The sequence below is a fragment of the Microchirus variegatus genome (assembly GCF_963457635.1).
Source record: "Microchirus variegatus genome assembly, chromosome: 14".
Classification (NCBI taxonomy): Eukaryota; Metazoa; Chordata; class Actinopteri; order Pleuronectiformes; family Soleidae; genus Microchirus; species Microchirus variegatus.
Window position 1 is genome coordinate 3,153,946 of NC_139815.1, and position 23,043 is coordinate 3,176,988.

General features: G+C 43.0%; 2 protein-coding genes across 3 annotated transcripts; both read left to right on the top strand.

Annotated features, from left to right (window-relative positions):
- The first annotated feature begins 345 nt into the window (after positions 1 to 345).
- Positions 346 to 7,298, top strand: psmd13 (proteasome 26S subunit, non-ATPase 13). Its single transcript, XM_083900658.1, has 13 exons — positions 346 to 519; positions 1,240 to 1,318; positions 2,331 to 2,365; positions 2,462 to 2,517; positions 3,122 to 3,165; positions 3,260 to 3,346; positions 4,237 to 4,408; positions 4,498 to 4,577; positions 4,661 to 4,786; positions 6,157 to 6,219; positions 6,603 to 6,683; positions 6,804 to 6,920; positions 7,058 to 7,298. Exons 1-13 carry the CDS (start codon positions 419 to 421, stop codon positions 7,151 to 7,153), a joined length of 1,137 nt encoding a protein of 378 aa, XP_083756784.1. The 5' UTR covers positions 346 to 418; the 3' UTR covers positions 7,154 to 7,298.
- A 3,890-nt stretch (positions 7,299 to 11,188) lies between these two features.
- On the top strand, positions 11,189 to 21,833 carry jph3a (junctophilin 3a; the record flags this gene model as incomplete). 2 transcript variants are annotated; one of them, XM_083901095.1, is made up of 5 exons in its annotated part: positions 11,189 to 11,570; positions 14,925 to 15,705; positions 16,612 to 16,748; positions 18,569 to 19,818; positions 21,753 to 21,833. In XM_083901095.1, the coding sequence occupies 5 exons, from the start codon at positions 11,189 to 11,191 to the stop codon at positions 21,831 to 21,833; spliced, it is 2,631 nt and encodes an 876-aa protein (XP_083757221.1). The 2 variants fall into 2 exon arrangements, with proteins under 2 accessions (XP_083757221.1, XP_083757222.1); XM_083901096.1 differs by having other exon boundaries at positions 16,612 to 16,736.
- Positions 21,834 to 23,043: the final 1,210 nt, after the last annotated feature.

The window sequence follows — 23,043 nt, forward strand, 5'->3', positions numbered from 1 at the left end:
ATACACGTATTCTTCTTCTGTTTTTTGATGGCGGTTGTCTGACCACGTTTGTGCGCATTACTGCCACCTTCTGGGAAAGAACAGTATGTCCTTGAAGAATAGGAGCGAATCGTGTCTTTACATCCATTTATTCATAACAACCATTTACGAAATTTACGGTAGAGTGTGTACGGATTAACTGACACCATAAAATATCAGCAATGCAGCTTTCTAAATAAAACCCACAATTAAGCCTATAAAAATAAGAATAGTAAGTGTTGCTCGTGTTTTGGTTTTGCCTACAGCGGCGGTGGTACGTGAACGCAGCACCGCCCGCCTTCATTTCCCATCATTCTTCGTGTTCAGTAGCAGCAGCTCGGTTAGCTAAAAAATCCAACATCACTTTTCTAGCCCTGACTAAAAACGGTCCTTCGCAGCCATGAAAGATGTCAGCGGTTTCCTCAAACAGCAGCAGAGCAACAGCTCCACTCCGGAGATGGCGGCGGAGTGGCACGGTTTGGAGGAATTGTACAACAAAAGGTAAAGAGTTAAAAACAAATATATAATATACGAGTCACATAGCTAACGTGCTCTGCTAGCACTCAGCTAAGCTAACGGTAGCTCCCCTCATTCATTGTCAACGCTCGCTGAGTCATCTGCGGACCTAGCACTGAAGCTAAACCTGGAGCCAAAGCTTATTCAAAAACATTTTGTTCTCAGTCATTGAATGTGGAAGATCGGAGCCATTTTTCATTTAAATATACACACCAGAATAGGCCAAACTTTATCTGACTGACATGAGTCTTTAGCAGTTTGTTAGCCTCTTCACAGGAGTTCATACATTGTACGCTGCTGCTCAATTCTGTTTTAACCAATGTTGTCACGTATCTGTACTTTACTTTATTTGTGTTTCTAGCAACTTAAATTTTTACTAAACTATATTTCCTAAATAAGTCGTGTACTTTTACTCCACTACATTAATCAAAACTATCTTTGTAACTCGTTACTACCAAACAAAATAACAAGAAAAGGAGTTGGTAATGGTTTGTGTTTATATAGACCTTTTCTAGTCTTGATGAGCTGCTTTACACTACAGTCTTGCCATTCACCCAGATTACGGACCAATTAAGTACTCGATGAAACGAGAAAATAATCGCCAGGTTAATCAATTATGACAATAATCGTTAGTTGTAGCCCTAAACGTGATGACTGTAGTGGTGCTGTGAAGACGTCATCACTGACACTTGTCTTTTCCAACAGACTGTGGCACCAAGTGACTCTGAAGCTGACAGACTTTGTCAAAGACCCTTGCTTCAAAACAGGAGATGGCCTCATACAGGTAACTGCACTGTGGTCACACTATACTTTAAAAGGTTTACTTTGGGTTGTTTGAGTCTCTGAGACATGGCTGTGCTGTGATGTGTGTTTGTGCTGGGCGATATTGCTGAAAAGCTTCTATGTCTTTGTAATGTTTTTTTTTTTTGTTTGTTTGTTGGTGGTCTGTGTTAGTTTGTTGTATTTCCGCTCTTGGTCTTGCATAATTTGCAGACAACATTGGTCTGACTGTGGTCCTGTATAAACTTTTTTTCTATTGATATCGATATATGTTGTTATCGTATTATCGCCCAGAGAACATGGCTGCCAGCAGGGGACACTAGAAATAAAGTATTTTAGTCACATAACAAAACACCCACCTTATCAAGTTAATGTCGGCATACATGTAAACTATCTTAAGAATATGTTTGCCGCTTCATCCATTAATCAAAGTCCATAAAGAACTGATGTAAATCCATGCAACATGATTTCAAACACCCAACTCACAAATAACACCTTTGAACTCACAGACGGCGGCAGCAGCACTACTGTGCGCTGTGATGTAAAATCACTGATTTTCTTTTTTGAGTTTTGTACAGCAAGTGTATGCTTTACAAAGTGACATAGACTTTATGTTAGATATAAGATATAAGAAAGTGTTGACTTACATTGGCGTAGATCTAATTGTGTCCCTTTATGTCCGTTGCTGGCAGTTGTGTTTTATGTCTCTGTGTGGTTGGTACCACGTGTCAGTGTCTTTTTCAAATAATCGGACCTACTTTAATAAATGTGAACAACTTTAGAACTGATGCATTTCGGAGCAATATTTAAACGCAAAAAGGTTTATTAATCTGGCTATATATGTAGATATTACCTAATCATTTTTAAAAATTGTTTTATGCAGCCCAATACAAGTTAAAATGATGATTTCTTCAGAGAATTCAGTAAAACATCTCCTAAATCAGATATTTATGACAAAGATTTGTGATAGTCTGAACATTCTTAGCATAATCTGACTGTATGTTTTCCTTTCACAGCTCTATGAAAATTTCCTCTGTGACTTCGAACACCGGTGACGTAAAACGACTTAACGTATTAACAAATGTCAGTAAGTCAGTGTTTTCTGTTGGTTGGATGCTAATTTCTTGTTTAATGCTCCTTTTAATAGAATCAACCCCTTGTCCCTTGTGGAGATTATCCTGTATGTTACCAGACAGATGACAGGTAATGACAGTGAGATTAATTTTTTTTATATTTATTCATGTATTTTTCTTCTTCCTTTTTTATTTGCACATCAGGAATCTGAAAAATAATAGCACTGAATTGCGAATACCGTGGATGGGAATTTTGATGCTCCCTAAATTTTTGATTTGTGATTGAACATTATCTAATATAAACCAGGACACCAATGATTAATCGGTGACTCAATTGTTCATTAACTATTTTGATAATTGATTAATCGGTTAGAGGAATTTTTTTTAATAATTAAAACAATCTTTCTGATTTTTTTTTTTTTTTTTTTTTTAAGCTTCTTGAATATCAACATTTTCATTTTCTTTGTTCCATGTAACAAAGGAATCATTACAACAGAATAATTTCTGTTTCGAGAGCAAATATGACCACTTTGAACATTTCAAATGTCATGTCATCAAAAACAAATTCTGATTAGTTAGATTTGTTCCTGTTGTAAGCAAAGCTAAGGATAAAATAATTGATAAAAGGGACCTTGGATGGAAATGGAAACCAGATTGTATACATGATGTTTTTAAAATATTAAATCTGTTGTGTAAAGGCCTTCAGTCAAGTGTTTTTCCCCCTTTGTTTCCAGATCCTAAAGATGCCATCACTTTTCTTGAAAAGACCAAAGAAAAGGTAAGCCGACACGTTCCATCATGGCCGTCGAAAAATCTAAATGATGGATTTTTGGTTCACAGTTTAAAGACAATGCATTTGCGTCTGATCCAAGGTGAAAAGCAGCGACGAAGCCGTCATTCTCTGCAAGACGTCGATCGGGAGACTGAAGCTGGAGATCAACGATCTTCCTGCCACAAAGGTCAGAGCGCGTTCCCCCTTTTTTGCCTGCCTTCGGTGTTGCATGTGACGCACACTTTCCACACATCACGCTTTCACACGTGACGTGTTTGTGTGTGTGTGTCAAGTCGAGCAGCAAAAGCACACAGCAGTGCTGCATCGCACCTGACGTGCAGTGTGAACATTCGCTTTCACACAAAAAAACCCAGACAGCTAACAATTTGATTAAAGCATCAAGAAAACATGAGATCCTTTTAGTTTCCTCAGTGATGTGTATTCCTGCTTTCAATGCGGCTGGTGAATTTGTGCCAGATTACAAACGAGTAGAGCTGCAGCTAATGATTATTTTCACGATCTATTAATCTGTCGTCTATTTTATCGATTAATTGTTAATCAGTGTTTCTCAAACCTCAACATGTACCATGTAGACCCTTGTTGCCAATCACCAGAGACACCGTGATCCGTTATTATCACTGGTGTCAACACAATATTATATTATATCACACATTATTATGTGATAATTATTATAACATTATCACACTATTGCATGATGCATCTTTTTTTTTTACCCCCCCCCACACCAAAATCCAATTGAGAATCTGTGGCATGGCTGGGAAATGCTGTCTCCATCCAATCTAACTGACTTTGATGATTAAAATGATTATTTTTCAATAAAAATCATTGTTTCTAATCTTATCAATGTCTTCACTATATTTCCTGTTCATTATGCAACTCTTTTGATGAATAAAAGTGTGACTTTTAATGGAAAACACAAAATTGTATCGTTGACCCCAAACTTGTGAAAGTGTACATCTTTCCACTGTTATTTGTCCTGCTTTATAACATGTTTCTTCCGTCTCATGACGTGTTCATGACCTCAAACACAACCCACACATTTTTTCCCCGCTACAGAAACTAATTGAAGATGTTGAGGAGATGTTGAATAACTTGCCTGGTGTGACGTCAGTCCACGGTCGGTTTTACGACCTCTCCAGTAAGTACTATCGCATTATCGGAAACCACGCCTCCTACTACAAAGACGCTCTCCGCTACCTCGGCTGTGTGGACATCAAAGACCTTCCAGGTGAGCAGAGATGAGTTTTCCCCAATTAGACGTCGTATCATCGTGTTGTGCCTCATCAACAGCTGAACTATTCCGTTGTCGCCTCACAGAAACGGAGAAGCAGGAGAGGGCGTTCACACTCGGACTGGCTGGACTCTTAGGAGAAGGAGTTTACAACTTTGGAGAGCTGGTGGGGGTTATCACTTAGAAGCACAGCTCTCAGCAGCTTTTTTGTTCAGCTCAGTGTGATAACAGTGACCGTTTCCTTTGCAGCTAATGCATCCTGTGCTGGAGACTCTGAGAAACACGGACAAACAGTGGCTCATTGATACACTTTATGCCTTCAATGGTGGCAACGTGGAGAAATTCCAGAGCTTCAAGTCTGCCTGGGGTCAACAGGTACATGACAAACATTTTCAAATACTTACATTTTAAATAATGTGCAACTTAAAACAGAAGCTTGAGTAAACCAAAGAAGGAGGAATAGAAACTGAATCTCAAATTTTGAAAACATTGAGGTTGTGTTTCAAGATGCAAAATTTACTCAGAAAATAACATGGTGTTTTAGTTAGGGATAGGGCCGATCCGATCCGGTATTGGGTTCCGATACAGACGTAATTGACTATAGTTGTAATTGACTATACAACTATAAAGATTTCCGATCCGTCTGTGTGTGTCTGCTGAAATGTCTCCACAAGTGATTCCCTGACTGCTCTGCTAGCTGGCTGCAAAAAGTGGAATGGGTTTCCTGAACTGAGGCGTGTCTCGATGAGACGCGGGGTAATGATGCACGACACAAGCATGATTGACCAGGAGTTAACCAGGAAGTTCAGCTCCGCAACCTGCTCTCTTCAGCCGACATAATCACAGCCGTCACCGCTTTAAAACGAACGGTACTGACGGCGGTATAAAAACAATGAAAATCACTGTCCTCCAAGCCAGGGTTCACGTTAGCCTGTATATATGCCGGTTTTTGGCAGTTGTCACGTGATTTTGGCTGAATGTCCGGTGATTCAATGATTAACACAGAGACGGTATTTATCTATTTTAGTTTTATTTTTTAAACTGGTGCATGTGTGTGTGAGAGAGACTCTCTGCCCACAACAAATAAAGTTAGCTGGATCTCACTCTGTGAAACAGAATTGTAAAAAAATCGCCAGGGGTCTGTAAAGTCGCTGTAAACGTTGTAAAAGTCGTACATATCATACTTGCCTGTATAAAAGAGTTTATTAAAGCCTTATAATCAAAATGATAATAATATTAAAGCAAACAGAGCATCCATATCGGAATAGTATCGGTAGCGGCAGATATCCAAATTCAGAAGATTGGATCGGTAGTGAAAAAAAGTGGATTGTTGCATCCCTAGATTTAGTGTGAATATACAGCAACTGAAAAGTTTACTTTGAAAGTCACAGGGTTGGGTTTTTGTGTGAGAATTTTAAATTGTCAAAGACGTCCATGTTTTCTTATAAGTCACAACTCGTGTAAAGGCGGTGAATCAAAGCGTCGTTAACACCTTCCGTCGGTAACAATGTCACCTTGTCGACTCGTTACTCACACAAAACGAATCTCTGCTCTTTCTTTTCCTCATTCACAGGATGTTTTGTTACTAAGCAACCAACTGCTTTTTCTGTTTGTGAATAACGATTTAAGGTGGTGTGGACTTAGATTGTTTAGGATCAGTAGGATGTTATGCTTAAGTAAATCAACCTCGCTGGGTTGTATGAATTGATAACTGATAGATTTGTTCTTCTTCCCTTTGGTTTTAGCCGGACCTGGCAGCACATGAAGCTAAACTGATGCAGAAGATCCAGCTCCTGTGTGTCATGGAGGTGAGACACAAAACAACCATTATTAGAGCTGTCACTGTCATGATCGATTATATTCTCTGTGAATCAATTGTCTGCTCCCTAGTTTGCAGAAAATGGTGGAAAGAACCTCAAAATCAATCAGACTGTACTCGTATAGCACCTTCAATACAAAGCAAGTATTAAAGAGAAAACAGGAATCTCCCAGTCAGCCACGAGGGAACGGATCTGTTTTCCATAAGTGAAGTTTGAAAGACACAGAACAGCTGATCACAGAAGCAGGACTAATAGCATATTTTTAAATGATAGTCTAATGTGGTTTGTGTGTCCCAGTGTCATCATCTGTCACTTCACTCTGAAGGTTTTTACAAACACGCCTCCCTTCCTCCCTTCCTCCCTCCCTCCAGATGACCTTCACTCGTCCTGCGAACCACAGACAGCTGACGTTCACAGAGATCTCTCAGAGCACCAAAATCCCCGTCAATGAGGTCGGTTCAATGACGAGTGTAACAACAATAATAATAATAAAAAAAAATCAATAAATCCCAGTGACGTGTCGTGACCAGTGCGGTGGACTCTGATAACCAGTGACTGTTGGCGTCCTGCAGGTGGAGCTGCTGGTGATGAAGGCTCTGTCTGTGGGTCTGGTCAAAGGCAACATTGACGAGGTGGATCAGAAGGTGCAGATGACCTGGGTGCAGCCCCGAGTCTTGGACCTGCAGCAGGTGTGGCACCACTAATGTTCATAGAATGTGTAAACTGGAGAATTGGCGTCCTCTACTGTTTGAATCAATGAATCCTCTCATGTCCAGGCCTTATTTTACTTCTATTACTTTCTAACTCTCAACTGTGGTGCTTTCAGATCAAAGGGATGAAGGAGCGACTGGACTTCTGGTGCGGTGACGTCAAGAACATGGCGATGTTGGTGGAGCAGCAGGCGCACGACATCCTCACCTGAACAGGTGTTCCAAGTCTTCGGGGGGAGGAGCCTCCGCCTTCGCTATAGATTTCTGTTTTCTGTCATTATTTCTGCTACTGGATATTTGTTCTTCTGTTGTTGTCGGCAACCTGTAAATTACTCATTTTACAAATAAACAACATCCTCACCACACGGACTGAAAACATCATTCATGAGTAATTATCGTCAATGCCAATTATTAACTGAATATTTGTGTTTATTTCACTTCGACTTTATGCAATTGCCTTTTGTCTATAGACAATTATTATTATTATTTTGTTATATTGGCAGAATTCTCACGTGTGATTGTATAATGTACTGACCCTGCACCAAACTCCAGGGAGCAAATTTGTAGGATTTGTTGACACACAACTATCTATCAGTGAGTGTGTTTACACGCACACTGAAAAACTGATTATTATCGGGTTTTTGTAGTTCTCTGGTTATTCAAGTGCTCATGTAAATGTAATAGACGATATCATTATCAGTTTATTGCCATTATTGTTTTTTTAACACAGTGTTTCTGTCAATAATCTGATTTCTTAGAGACTGTATAGTATACACCTTAAACGGTTCATTCCAGTTACCTAATTATTGCCAGTAATCGTTTTATTTTAGTGCACATGTAAACGCAATCGCTAAGTTCAAATGTGTTTGGATTTACCAAAGTGACACAAACCTGCCAAACAAGGCAGCAGACCAGCAGCTCTCTATGGACTTTAGTGCAGAAAAATTAGCGTTTTAGCAAAATAAAAAAGACACACATTTCACCTAATGGTGAGGTAACACTGAGCATCATAAACTCAAGTAGGTGCACATTTTTATTCGTTATTTCTTGTTGGCAGCTGTTTTAGTGAGAGCAAGAAACCTGTAATCTCTTGAATGTCCAACAGGGGGCGACTCCACTGGTTTCAAGGCAAGTAAGGAAATGAGCCCACTTTTTGATTCATGCTAAACACCAGTAAACATGAACCATTTTGAGTCTCTTTGTCTCCATCATTCTTCCACTTAAAGTAAGAGATGCTTTTAAAGGGGGGGCGCGGCTAAGTTGTGATTGACAGCTTGTACTGTCCAACAGATGATTGGTTGCAGGTGCACGTGGACGTGCCGTGACAATTTTCTCATTTTCAAATAAACAAAATGGCGCCGGAGCAACGGAAAGGCTTGAGTTCTCCGAAGGTGACGCGACTGTACAGGTAGAGTAATTCACCTTTTCTTGTTTCATTGAATCTCTGATAATGAGAACTACATGATTTGTTTTACGTGTTGGTCCTCTTATCGAACTTAAACTGCTTATCTTACATGAGCAACACAGAATTTCGTACTTGGTAGCTACCAGGTTATTATAGTTAACGAAAACTAAGTATAAAACTAAAACTAGCAGTGAGAAAATAATTTAGTTAACTCGAATCCAAATAAAAACGACAATTTAAAACAGAAAAAACCCAAAACAAAATAAAAACTGCAATTAACAAAGTAAAACTAAACTGAATTGTACATTCATCTTCAGAACATTTGACACAAGTGTTAAAGGTTGAAGAATGAAATTAAAGGATTTGATAATCCATATTTGATGTCACACATTCTCTCAATCTTTTCAGCGTCTACAAGTCGAGGCTTTCTTTCTCTTAATACCTGAAAACTAAATTGAAACTAGTCAATTCCTCAGAATAAAATCTAAACTAAAACTACTAAATCATTTGTTGAATTAACTGAATAAACTGAAATAAAAAAGCAAGCTGAAAACTAAATTGTTTTTTTTGTTTGTTTTTTTGCAGTATGCCCCTTAAAGGTGAAGTAAGTAGTTTATAGTGCCATCTAGAGGAGAGGCTGAAATTTACAACAAAGAACTGCTCCTCTGCTCACCCCCTCCCTTCACTGAGCGCTACGGTATCCCCAGCAGGTCAAATGTCGTCCTCGTCGTCTTTCTCCGTGTCAGCAGATGAGGTTCGTGAGGCGAGGGAGAGGGCGAGCTACCGCGGCCGTAGCAGACGAAGCGGAGAGAGAGGAGGCGGGACTTCTGCTACAAGTAAAGAGACGCTTGATTTGTTCTCTCGCGTTTGTCCTTACAGGCTCCGGTAGAAACATGGCGTCTCGCTGCTAACAGTGGCTATGCAACCGCGGCCCGCGACCATGTTATTTTACATGACTTTTTGAAACACTACGAAAATGATACAAAAACTATTATACAGCGACTAGACAATGCAGGAGCACATAATATGTATAAAAAAGTGGATTTTGGGTTATATAAACCCATAAATACTACACAGTGTCCCTTTAAAAGAGATGGGGATTTTATGAAAATGTCATAATTTTGTTGTGTGGGTATTTAACGGGGACAAACTTGGGTGATCACCTGCCCATCACAAAAAAAATATATGGGTAGTTGTTTTTGGTGTCACGGAATCATTAGAATCAGTTGATTATAAAGATTTGTTGAAATTGCTGAAATACAGAGGCAGGGGGTCGTGATGCGGCTCGCGATCGCAGGCTTTCAGCAGTGCTGTGGCTAAATACACCGTCAAATTAGCACCATTTTTCAGGATTTCTCAGTCTTTTTAATCATCTGCGGTTCGGCATTGTGAAGAAAGGCGTCATTAGGTAAATAGGAACAAAGGAGTTCAAACACTCAAGTCACAATAATATATGCTGTGTTCCGTTTGTATGTGCTTCCACACTTGTGCTTGCCCACCTGACCAACAGAGGGCGCCAGAGGCTTGTTGCGTCCCTGATTGCCTTGTTGATTATGAAATGAACTGTATTGTGATTTAAATATCATGTTAATATTGTGTTGTGGCGTCTCTGGTGATTCCCATCCCTATCCAATACTCCCGGTTAAAAATATTAACCGGTTGATTTTCAGGTTGTTGTTTTTTTTCCTCAAATGAAACAAGCGTGAAAAAGATGAATAGTTAGAGAGAGGGAGAGAGTGGCAGGGGATCAATAACCCCACAAACCTCCAGTTATCAAGAGAAGGGACTGCTGAGTCGAGGAGGAGGAGTGAGGGAGTGAAACGAGGCTGGATAATGAGGAAGAGCAGGTCGAATCTCCGGAGAGAGAGGCAGAGAGAGAGCGCTCTGTGCATGCAGCATCCCTCAGTCTCTATCTCTTTAAGAGCTCAGAAGGAGTGTGTTCACTGTACGTGTGTGTGTGTGCGTGTGGGGGAAGGGTATTGGCTGGGGTGGAACAGTCCTGTAATGAGCAGATTTTAGAGAGAGAGAGAGAGAGGCAGAAAAACAGGAGAGGGCAGATGACTTGGTGGAATCCGGATACAACAACAACCCACATTAAAGCGATCGCAGACAGCGAAGACGGAGAGAGAGAAAAGAGGAATAATTAATTTTTCATCTTTGGCTCGCCCGCAGGTTGCAGAGAGATTCAGAGTCAGAGATTGACAGTGTGTTGTGTCTGCTGAGGTGTGTTTGTGTTTGTGTGTCTCTGAGCGTTAGCCTGATTCCAGGCCATGCTTCTCTGCTCCTCTGGTTTTTGTTAATGGCGTTGGGGGGGTGAAGCAGCAGCGGTGACGGCGGTGTCTCTTCTGTGCCGCTTCCCTCTGTGAGCTGCAGGTGCAGCAGCGATGTTGGGGATGCTGTAATGTCTGACTGAGCTGCTGCCGCTGCCGCTCTGAGGGCCTCTGGGACTGCTGCTGGAAAAGCCTAGGCCTCGCTTGTCTGAAGCCAGCACCGGCCCGGGCTGAGCTCAGCGTTCCCCCGGCTGAGAGTGAGGCAGGAAGGTGGAGAAGGACGAGGACGTCGCTCTGCCCATGGGGAGCAGCAAGCGCGGCTGCTGCCGCCGTCGCTGAGGCTGGGATTGCTTCTCAATCACAAGGTGATGCTCTTTGTTTTCACAGCGAGGAGCGAGCGTTTTACACCCTGAGCTAACAGCAGAGGGAGAGTCGAGGCCGCGCTCCTCTTCCATGCTGCCTGATTCAGGCGAGGCCTCCTCCCTCCTCCCTCCCTCTGACTGAACCAGGCCTGTGTTTTTTTGCCCCCTTTTTCTTGACATTCTAAGGATTTGCCTAAACCTGTTTCATGCATGTCCACTGGAGGCAGGTTTGACTTTGATGATGGGGGGTCGTACTGCGGGGGGTGGGAGCAGGGTAAAGCCCACGGCCGGGGCGTCTGCACGGGGCCCCAGGGTCAGGGCGAGTATGCCGGGGCCTGGAGCCATGGCTTCGAGGTGCTGGGCGTGTACACGTGGCCCAGTGGAAACAGCTACCAGGGCACCTGGGCACAGGGCAAGCGACACGGCATCGGAGTGGAGAGCAAGGGCCGCTGGGAGTACAGAGGGGAGTGGACGCAGGGGTTCAAAGGCCGCTATGGGCAGCTGGAGAGCACGGCCAGCGGGGCCCGGTACGAGGGGACATGGAGCAATGGGCTGCAGGACGGATACGGCACTGAAACCTATTCTGATGGAGGTAAATCTCACGAGCACCACCAACACACCCCAACACTGTCAGTGTTTTAAGCTAGCTAGAGGATAATTCGCCAGATTTTGGTCCCAATGTGGCAACTTCTGCCTTACGATTTTAGGCTGACTTGAACAGATTGTCCTGGTGTAACGGGGTTAACAGACACAAGTATTATCGTAAGTATTAAACATGTTAGATAATTATGACTGAATGACAATTGGGGGAGTGAGTTTCTGTTTAGAACCGTCACTTCTTCAAGCAGAGTCGATTCCGTCCACTCAGCCCGAGACGTCGGTCAGTTTTCTGCGTTTCGCAGCACAAAAGATTGCACGTTAACACAACAGCTATTACCTGACGACGCAGACAGTCCGCCTCCATTTCTGTTCGTCTTAAGTGTCTGTGAGATCCCAAATCCCTGGAATTGCCTCCCTGAGACCATTTGATTAAACGCTCAGTGATCCTGTCTCGTCTGTGCTTTCTCAGGGATAACATCAGTTAGTTAAATCAGTGAGGAAGTTTCTTGTGTCTGTGGTCTTCCCACGTTTTTAAAATCAAGAAAGATCCTCTGGTGTGGGGCAGACATAAAGTTTTTCCTGAATAAAAACACCGCCTTCTTGTTTTGCAAACTGATTTCAGGCCTGAAGAAGAAGCAGAATGTGTACTGTCACGTTACCTAAATGACATGTAGGTCACTTCTACACCACAGATTACAGTTTAAAAGTGAATGGACAGAGTTTTCTGACTCCTGCTCTGAAGCCTCGAGCGTCACAATTTGATCCGTACTCTGCCAGTTTTTGAAAACTGGAAGTTCGTAGACGTCATCTCTTGTCAATCACACTGGTGTCCACTCATAATATGAGTGTCACACTGTTTTCCTCTAAATGGGAACATTGTTTACAAAATTGACATCGTGTTCTACCGAAGAAGAGCCGAAACTTGTGATTGAGACCATTAACTCCTCAGGAAAGTGTTTACTGACGTTATAAATCAAGTGAGAAGTAGAATCGAAGTTCTGTAACCGCTACTTTTGTCCAACTTTCTGGAAGACTACGTTTCCATGCACAGTCGCTGTTTACTACTGTCCATGTTCCAGGATACAAACACGAGCAGGGAATCGATTTATTGAATGAACACCGGGTGGTGATGCACCCTTTTATAGCTTGCATTAGCAGGTTTACAGACCTAACCCTAACCCTTAGCATGTCGAATGCCATTCATTGTTAATCCTAACCCTAACCCTAACCCTACCATCCATCCAAATCAGTTGGGCCAGAATTTCACAGGTTTTTGTGACTTTTGTCTTCTTCTGTGTATTGGCTTTTATTTCCAGGTATGAGTCGCTGGTGGGATCTGTGGCACATTTCTGTGCCCAGGGCTAGCTTAAGTCTTATCTGACTGAACGTCCCACTTTAGTACTATTTCAGTCGGATGTTAACATGTGTTTTAAAAGTCCAGTTTAAGGTCCACAGTCATGGGCTGGGTTGCAGAGGGGTCACAGGGTCACTCGATGTCTTGACTGAGGAGTGTGGTGGCGGCGTCGACTTCCATCATTATTAGATGATTAGAAAACTACAGAATGAGGCCATGAATGTCAAAGGTGAATGCATGTGTGTCCAAAATTAGAAATTAAACCGCTGTCTCATCGTCTGCTGTTTGGAGACACACACACAGGTTTTTTTCACAGCTACTTCACTAAGGACACTCTATTGAAAGCCTAACCTTTACTATAACCATAAGACAATTAAAATCTGTGCCTCAACTCGACCAGTTCCTCAAAAATTAGGTTCTACCTCACAGGTTTTTGTCTACTGGTCCTGACAAGGTCAGTGTTTATGCCAGACTTTGGACCTTAAGAGGTAACAAATACAAGTACACACATACACCCAAGTTAATAAACCCCCCCCCCCCCCACTTCTGCATCCCTCTGTGCTGTCAGGTCTCCATGGTAACAAGAGACAGCAGGTCAGCATGTCACTGGAGACCTCTTCTGCTCTGTGATTGGCTCTCTGCTTCTGTCACTTTACATTTTTTCCTCCTTAATGACTTTGGGGGTTTGTTATCTAGGCCGTTTGATCATGGACGCCCGAGCTGCGCATGTGGGGCCCTGGATGATGGAGACAGAGAGCTGCAGGTCAATAAGTGATGCAGGTGGAGCGAACATACAGTGTGTGTGCGTGTGTTTGTATGTTTGTGCTGCACTGAAGGTGGAGAAGGAGAGAGGGAGGAAAAAAAGAGTGCGTCACGCGACAGCTCTGCTCCGCTCTTCCGCTCACGTGGACGATCGCCAACAGATGAATATAGCACGCACGAGCTGACACATTTTCCCCAACCCAATAAATGTGCTGTTGTCTCGCACACACACAGTAATTATAGGCCACTAAAGCCTCCTGCACATAGGCTGTGTTTCAGCACCATGGACAGCTCCTGTCCCATTAAACAGTGAAATCAATATAGTGAAAGTAGAAAAATTCTGCCATTTTGTCTCATGAAAAGCAAAGACAATTGTAACATGAACACTTAAACTATTACTAAACTATTTAACTATTTAATACTAAATCTATTAAGATATGTGAAAATGTTTTATATTGTTCTCTGCATTTTTTTTAATCTTAGTTTATTTGCATAATCGTGCTATTTTGCACCAGCTTAGGCATCCATACTTCACTCCCATTATTAGTCCATTATAATATTATAATAAACAGTTTATTATTTATTGACTCAAACACTGAGAAATGAAAACACCTGCATCTGAGTTTTCATTTGCTGTATGGGGTTGTAGAAACATTGAAAGGTCCAGTATGCACCACAAAAACTTGAATGCCTTCAGTCTGAACTCGGGGTGGAAATCTATAGGTGCCTCACAAGTTAATTTCATTTCTGTGATCATTTATTAAACTAAATGACATGTTGATATGCCGTTTGTGTGCGCAATATATACCATGTAGAGCATGGTTATCGATGGCTAGCAGGGGTTAGCCCGAGATACGTTTGCATTTCCGACTTCTCAATTGGAACACGGTGAACTTGGGAGTGATGTTGCTCCCAGCTCAGAGTTTAAGTGTAGACCATCTTGTTGCTCACATCTGTTACATTTCCTCTGGGATGGATTATGATCCAGTGGGCCCTTTTCAGATCAGAGGTGAATACCATAACACACATGATTGAGGAGGCCTATTAAGATATGTCACATAACATAACCCGTGTTATGTGGCTTCAGGGCCCGATTGAAATATTGGGATGAGTAACATAGTAGCGAAGATGTTAGGATAGTAGTACAGAGGCTTGGGCTTCAGCCCGTTCAGTAAATCATCCTTGCGTTTCCTCCTCTAACTGGGGTTTTGTCTGTCGTCTGTCCTCCAGGAACCTACCAAGGCCAGTGGCTGGGCGGGATGCGTCACGGCTATGGCGTGCGGCAGAGTGTGCCGTACGGCATGGCGGCCGTCATCCTCTTTCCCCTGCGAACATCCATAAACTCCCTGCGCTCCGAGCACAGCCACGGCCCTCCGGCTGTGCTACAGGACGGTGCTGCCACTACGCCGACGGACGGGGTCGTGGCTGGACTGGCCGGGAGCCCAGTGGGCAGGGGCGGGTTCGCTCTGACGGCTCCGAGTGAAGCCGAACGCCAGAGGAAGCGAAAAGGCCGTTTCCGGCAGTCCATCCTGAGCGGTCTGAAGCTGCGACGCTCCGAGTCTAAAAGCTCCCTGGCGAGTCAGCTCAGCAAGCAGAGCTCCTTCTGCAGTGAGGCTGGCATGAGCACGGTTAGCTCAGCTGCGTCTGACATCCACTCCAACGCCAGTGAGAGTGAGCAAGGCGCCCCTGTGGACGCCACTGTCACTGAAATGTACGCCGGGGAGTGGCGCAGCGACCAGAGGGCAGGCTGGGGCATGAGTCGGCGCTCAGATGGCCTTCATTACGCAGGTGAATGGGCAGCGAACAAGAGGCATGGGTACGGCTGCACCACCTTCCCCGACGGCACCAAGGAGGAGGGAAAGTACAAACAGAATGTGTTGGTGAGCGGGAAACGCAAGAACCTGATTCCACTGAGGGCCAGTAAGATCAGAGAGAAGGTGGACCGAGCCGTCGAGGCCGCGGAGAAGGCCGCCGACATTGCCAAACAGAAGGCGGAGATCGCCATGTCCAGGTAAGACATCGCGATTCAGCCCCAGAGACCCTCCATGTACTCGTCACCACTTTATTGATGACATCACAACAGCTGTGGATTTAGCGCATGATGGTGTGTTGCAGTCACTGCATCAGGAAAAGTTGTGTTGAAATTCATCTGCAACATCATTGCAATTACATGCCATTTGTCATCGATGTACTAAGGTCTGATAGGACAGTTTACTTTGTTTATCCTCAATTCACCACAGAACAAAGTAACATTACACAAGTCTGATTTTCGTCAGACAGAGAATAATTTGGTTGTAAACACATTAGTCCGACTAAAATCGAGCTAGTCTTTGTCGGACTAACATAACTGCATAATATGAATCATAGTCCGATTACTCCTACATGTATACATTTAGTCAGACTGGAGTTGACTCCACTGTTCACTGTTTTTCTGTGATGTAAAGGTCAACAGGAAACTGGTCCAATACGCTCTAGCTTATAGAGAGATGAGCGCCCCCTACTGGGGCGGAGTCAGATGTACACAGCCAATGAATAGATTTTCTCCTTCTTGGACTCTGCAAGTTGTCCATTTCGGACTATGGCCTTAGCTCGATTAAACTGTGTTGTCTTCTTCAAGAGGGCATGGATGCACCCTCTGCTGGACAACAACTACTGTGCAGTTTATGTACTGTACTTTAATCAAAAAATAACTTTCTTCTTGCTCTATATATATTTTCTATGCACGTTCTAATTATTGCAGTATCTACACTTCATCATCATGCTAACAGATGGAAAAGTATGATATTTCCCCCTTAAATGTAACAAATAAATAAAACGTAATTCTCAAGCTACAAGAATGTAAACAACGATGATACAATGAAAATCCCACATGTGGCTCCTGTTTGACCACAGTGTTTCTCTCCCGTCTCCTGTTCAGGATGAGCCACGCTCGTGGGAAGGCAGAGGCGGCTGAAGGAGTGGCACAGAAGGCCATGGAGGAGTGTCGACTGGCCCGCATCGCTGCAAAAGAGCTCTCACCCTCCTTTCACATCTACGGCAATGGTGAGTCAACGACAGACACGCATAAGGGGTCAGGGGTCAGAGCGGACGATACAAAGAATGTTCCTTTGTCTTAACATAGTTTAACTATTTACCACTGACTTGAGGATAAAATACTTATAATACTATTGACATTTAACCTACCTACAAGCCTTTTACACCATTTATGAAATTAAGTAAATAAATGAATCTTCAACTGTATGTTTTAAATTAATCTCAATTAATTAAGCACTTGTCTGGTCCATGCAATGTCAGGAAATGTTGAAAAATGTTTAACTATAATTCCCAAACCAAGAAATGATGACAATTGCAAAATGTCTTAAATTGTAAGAAGCTGAAAGTTGAATGAATTTATAATTGAATAATTGTTGCAGCCCTGTTTTAAACATCTAATAGCTAGCAATTCATTCAGTCATGGAAGAATCAGTTCATTATTGCAATTTTCCATGGTTGGAAAGTGTTGACGTGCAGTCCGTGTATTATGGTCCTCACAGAATCAAAAGTGGACCAACACGGATATTCTGCATGCTGTTTAAATATACTGTATATCACACTTGGATTCACAGTGTTTATTATATGAGATCAGAATGTGTACCACAACAGTGTTGTCAAAATAATTTCTGAACTACTCCAGACTAGCCTGAGAATTCAGAATAAATCAAGTGTATTCACTTCCATAATCCACTCTGAGCCGCAGTGTTTCAGAATGTGTGACTCTACTTGCTAATAACACACACACACAAACTTGATTTTATGTCATAGTGAGGACACATCATAGACATAATGCTTTCCTTAGCCCCTGTAAACTTAAAGGGGACATATGTTGGAAAATCAACTTTTTAATCATTTAAATACTTATATTTGTGACTCAGGAGGCTCTATGAGTAGGCAAAGTGTGAAAAAAGATGACTCACTCATGTCCACCTCAGTCTAAGTAAAGGAGATAAAACATGCGATGTTGACTTCCGCACTCATTGCTACGTTGCAATGTGCAAATTCCTGTAATTGTTGTCTCGCGGAGCGAAAGTAGGCGAAGTGCTCTATTCTTCTACACAAGTTCTACACAACGTTCCAGCCTCAGAGGATTTATGTGTCCAGTGGATGCATTTTATATATGACGCCAATGTGCTGGCTAGAGTCTGCAAATGATCACTTTTCCAAATGCTAACTGCTGTTAGCTGCCGGAGCCTCAGTGACTCTGACGTAGTTTCCTGTGTCTCATTTGCATTTAAAGAGACAGGCACTCAAAACAGCGCGTTCTGAGCAGGGCTGTTTTGGCAGGGTGATTGAACTGCTCTGGTGCTTTATCCTTCATTTTGACCAAAGCACGTCACAGACATGTTCATTAGGACACCAGGGAACTAGGTTAACTTGGAGAAATAGGGTATAATATGAGTCCTTTAACCATCACTATTACTAAGTGCCTTAACTTAATCCTAACCATAGCCCAATTCTAACTCTAAAACCATGAAAATGTTGCCACAAGGACAAAATGTCCTCACAAAGTGTGTGTGTGTGTGTGTGCGTGCGTGCGTGCGTGCGTGTGTGTGTGTGTGTGTGTGTGTGTGTGTGTGCGCGCTTGTATTTACACGCACAGTCTGGTGTTCATGACTTCAGGGGACGTTACATTGACTTATTCTGTCCTTAGCCATAACTATTACTGACCCAACTTAAACTTAACTAAACAACATGTCTTCACCTTAAAATGTGTCCATTTACATGATGATTTTTTTAAATTATGATGATAATTTCTGTCCCCACAACATGAGTCATACCTGGAGCAAACACACAGTCTCTCAGTCATTTCGTTGTTGCTTCTCACAATGTTCTCACAGGTCTTGAATGTCAGCGGCCCAAGCAGCAGGACGCCAAGGACAAAGACCACGAGGTCATCTCCACGGAAACGGACAGTCCGGAGCTGTGCACGCCTGACACCACACCGCCTGTGATCACGCCCGACCTGAGCCCCGTGCTGAGCGTCCTCACGTCGCCCCCCCACAGTCCACCAAAGCACGGCCACCGCCCTAGAAATGCTTGCTTCATGCGCCAGAGTGCTGTGGACGATCAGGGCGGCGCCGAGATCCAGGTGCTGGTGGAGGGGCGGGGCTTGGATCTGCCGAAGGGAGGGGCTAAAAACTGGAACGACGAAAAGTACTTGGAGCAGGGGGGCAGCAGCCGCTCCACCACACCGTCACTCCTGGAGGAGCAGGAGGGCCAAGTCAACGGGCACGAGCAGGTGCCAGTGTCCAACCACAAACCGCCTGAGAAATCCTTCTCCAATCACAAGACCCGGGACCACGCCTCCTCCTACCGAGCGTGGGAGCACTCCTCATCCAACCAAAAGCCCTCCAAGCATGTCTCGTCGAATCACAAGTCAAGGGAGTACTCGTCCTCCAATCACAAAACATGGGATCATTCCTCCGCCAATCACAAGCCCTGTGACCACGCCTCTTCCAACTACAAGCCGCAGGTGCACATTTTATCCAATCACAAGGCCTTGGAACATAACATGTCCAATCACAAGACTTCTGAGCATGCTTCCTCCAATCACAAGTCCCAAGATTATATCTACTCCAATCATAACGCAAAAGACCACATCTCCTCCGCGTATAACCCTCGAGAGCATGTCTACTCCAACCACCATCCAAAGCAGCACAACCCGTCCAACCACAAGCTTTCCAAGCATGCTGTAATCGACCAAAGGCTGGACGGCCTCACCGTGGGCTGGACTGCTGACAGCGCCCTCAGGTGGAGCCCTGCCCACTCGCGACTCACAGAGCAGGACGAGGAGAGGATGAACGACTACACGGTGGACATGAGGCTTCAGTGTGCGGACTCTCAAACTCCCAGAGGTGGGCCGGGCTCAGAGTCCCCGGCCCAGAAAAACAACAGGCTTCGATCCCGCGGCCTCCGGCCGGTCAAAGAGGGATCCATGGACTCTGTACAGATGCTGGACAACCTGAATGTGGGGGCGGAGCTGGAGGAGTGGCCGCTGCACAGGGACCTCACCCTCTCCCCGCCCCTAAAGTCCCAACCCATCACTCTGGAGCAGGAAGGAGAGCATCTCACCCTCAAATCAAACTCAGTGAGTCCTCGTACTCATGATTTCAGAGATTTATTTACACACATCCACAAGTTGTCCACAGCTGTGTGTGTGTCGAATAGGGGGTGGCAATCGCCAGAGACGCCATGATTTGGCAAGAATAAGTAAAAATTTGTAAATATAGTATAATATATAATTTATATATAACATTATATATAGTGCTGAAAAAAGACGTGTGTGACGTCATGTTTACGTGCCGTGGCACCAGAGTCCAGGCACCGTTTACTGTTAGCTCCGTTAGCTCCTTTAGCGTCGTTAACGCACCTACAGTCAAAATGGAGTGGTCTGTTTATTCAACGAAAAGAGCAGTGCTACAAATAACCAGCATACCCGTGTACTGTGTATTTGTGCCTCTGTTTTTAAAGTTTAACATTACTTTGGAGACTCATCTTAACAATCACGTAAACAGGATGTCACACGTGTCTTTTTCCAGTCACCAGCACTAATTATATATTGAAATATAATACAATATATGAAACCGTGAGAGTGAGCATGTGGTGCTTCCCTGGATAAAAGCATAATCAAAGAATTAAGCAACTCAGTGTCCAATAACAGATGTTTTTCCAACGCTCTCCTGAGCCAAGCAGACTTTGACTGATTTCCAAATTTCACAAATTCAATCTGATTTAATTTTTAAATACTTTTTGCCCAGCTGTGTTTATATAGTTGGTGAAAATGGGAAATTGAGAGTTTTTGCAACTTGTTCTTGACACATCGTCTGCGTATAACTTTTTTTCATGTGGTGTCTGACAACTACTGTGTGATTGATCAGAAGTTTGGACGTGGGCGTGGTAATGTGAAAAACAGGAGAGTATGGAAAAATGTTTGTGTTGTTTCCAGACTATTACCTCACATTCTAAAATTAAATATATTAATATATACAAATCAAAACAAGTTACTAACGCAACATAGCATACCTGTAGATGATATGAGACTAATCAAGCTGGCTGTAGAATGGTGTCGGGTTACCATGGTTACTGTAACTGACTGCGATTCTCATTTATTTATTATTTTCCATACGTGTCCTATTTAATACCAATACAATAAAACCTATTGTCGGCAGAGACAGTGTCACGGGTCCATGCAAGTTGTCTGAGGGCTGGCTTCATGAAATATTTTTTACATAATAAGGATCTAACAATTGGTATTCAGATGTTTAATATTGATGAAGAAATCTTCTGAGAAGTCTGGAAATTTGAGTCAGGAAATGTATGGAATTTTAAAATAGAAAACGTGTAGGAACTCTGGGAAAAGCGGAAAATGCTTCAGTGTTGCCAACTTAGCAACTTTGTCGCTGTGTTAAGCGAGTATATTTAGAATATGTTTTTTTGTTTGTTTTTTTAAGTGACTTGCAGCAACTTTTCCTGGTGTTATTAGAGACTTTTGGAGACCCTGACGTTGTAATTGTTTGTCGTTTTTTCTTGTTTGATTGAGAAACAAACCCAATCAAGCGATCAGTTGCCAGGTTAAATGTTCTGATTGGTTGGTTCTGAGGGTCGCGGAGGCCAATCTCAGATAACATAGAGTGAAAGGAGAGGAGCTCATTACTCGGACAGATTGCCAGTCCATAGTTTTTGAATTTTCTAGATATCACAAATGCTCTAGGAGTTACGGTAATAAGACGTACACAGTGACGACATGATGGTAATGGAAGGGTTAACTCCTGACTATTTTTTAAGTCTATTTTTTTTTACAAATACTTGTGTATATATACTTTTTTTTAAATTGTATACTATATACTTGTAAAAGTTGACTTCAACTTCTACCAAAGTAATTTTTTGGTAAGATACTTGTGCTTTTACTCAAGGAAAAGTATCCCTGTGAGGTACTTAATACACGGCTGATTACTGTGTAATGTGTATCTGCTCCTGCTGTTTGTGGACTAACGGTGTTCTTTCTCTCCTCTTGTCTCTTAGGGCTCCAGCTCTATTCTGGTGGTTATGGTCATTTTACTCAATATTGGAGTAGCCATTCTTTTCATTCACTTCTTTATTTAAGCTTATACAGGTATGATCTTAATGAAGACTTATTGATAACTACGGTATATTATATGATTACTTAACTGGGACGGACATTCTGCCTACTGACCGGAGCCCGCGGCCTGAGTGACGGACACAGCAGAGCCTTTCTACTGTTGCTGCTGTTTCCAGGTTATTCTGTCAACAAAGCCCATTTCAGTTTGAGCAGCGTTTCCTTTTTCTCATGTGCTTGTTTTCAGCTTGCAACCACAGACAAAAGAAAGAAAAGTAAAAAAAAGAAGAAAAAAAAAGAAGGGTGATTTGAACAGGAGAGTGCAGCGTTACCACATGCATGGGTATCCAGTGGGCTGGAGATGGCACAGGCACTTGTTTCCTGGTTTGTTTGTGAGAGAGACATGCTGACCAAGAGCATGACACACACACTCGCACTCAAACCTCAACTCCACCCACACACACACACACCGACACGCAAAAACCCTCATTTTGCCTTTTAAACCTTTGCCCTCTCAGTCCAGTCCACCGGTCTCTTACTGACCCTCTTCGCACTATGCTACAAACAGAACTATGCTGCAGAGTAGATCCATTTTAAAGGGCTCCGTCATGATTATTTTCTTCTGGTTTATTTATTTATTTATTTATTTATTTTTAACCCCCACTATGAACATATACACGCGACCATTGCATGAGGCTGTGTGGGGGTTCTTCTATCCCTTTAACATCACCGCTCTGTCTCCATCCTGATCATCACCACTTCACACGCCCGACACCACATCACCAGAATCTGAAAACAGATTCACGTTTGATCCTCCAAATCAAACGTCAGCGCCTCACGACTCACACTCGAGTGGAATTGACCCCCCACCCCCCAAATCCATCGCGAAGTGAGGTTTTTACGTCAACCCACACAAGAACACGCCGCACGCGAATCAAACCTCCACGTGAAAAACACATGTAACCGTTGAAATACTGAGGATTCAGCCTTGCCCCTTTGTACAGCCTGGAGACTGTTATGTTATAACCACTAATTCTACTATATATGTGTATGTGTCATTATTATTCAAGTTTGTTACTTTTGCAGTTCGCAAGACAGAGAGAATGCCGAGTGCCTCGAATTTAGTCATTTTTTACGTTGCAGATTTATTTAAGAACCTCAATGAAACGTGCCATGCGATCAGGCTAAGGCTACTTTCGGATTACCAGGCGTATCTAATATTTTTCATGGAAGTCA

What these genes read in the sequence shown, in the direction of transcription:
- psmd13 (XM_083900658.1), top strand. Translation starts at nt 419, where the DNA reads ATGAAAGATGTCAGCGGTTTCCTCAAACAGCAGCAGAGCAACAGCTCC. An exon ending in TGTTACCAGACAGATGACAG is followed by an intron (nt 2,518 to 3,121) that starts GTAATGACAGTG and finishes CTTTGTTTCCAG; the next exon opens with ATCCTAAAGATGCCATCACT. An exon ending in ACGATCTTCCTGCCACAAAG is followed by an intron (nt 3,347 to 4,236) that starts GTCAGAGCGCGT and finishes TCCCCGCTACAG; the next exon opens with AAACTAATTGAAGATGTTGA.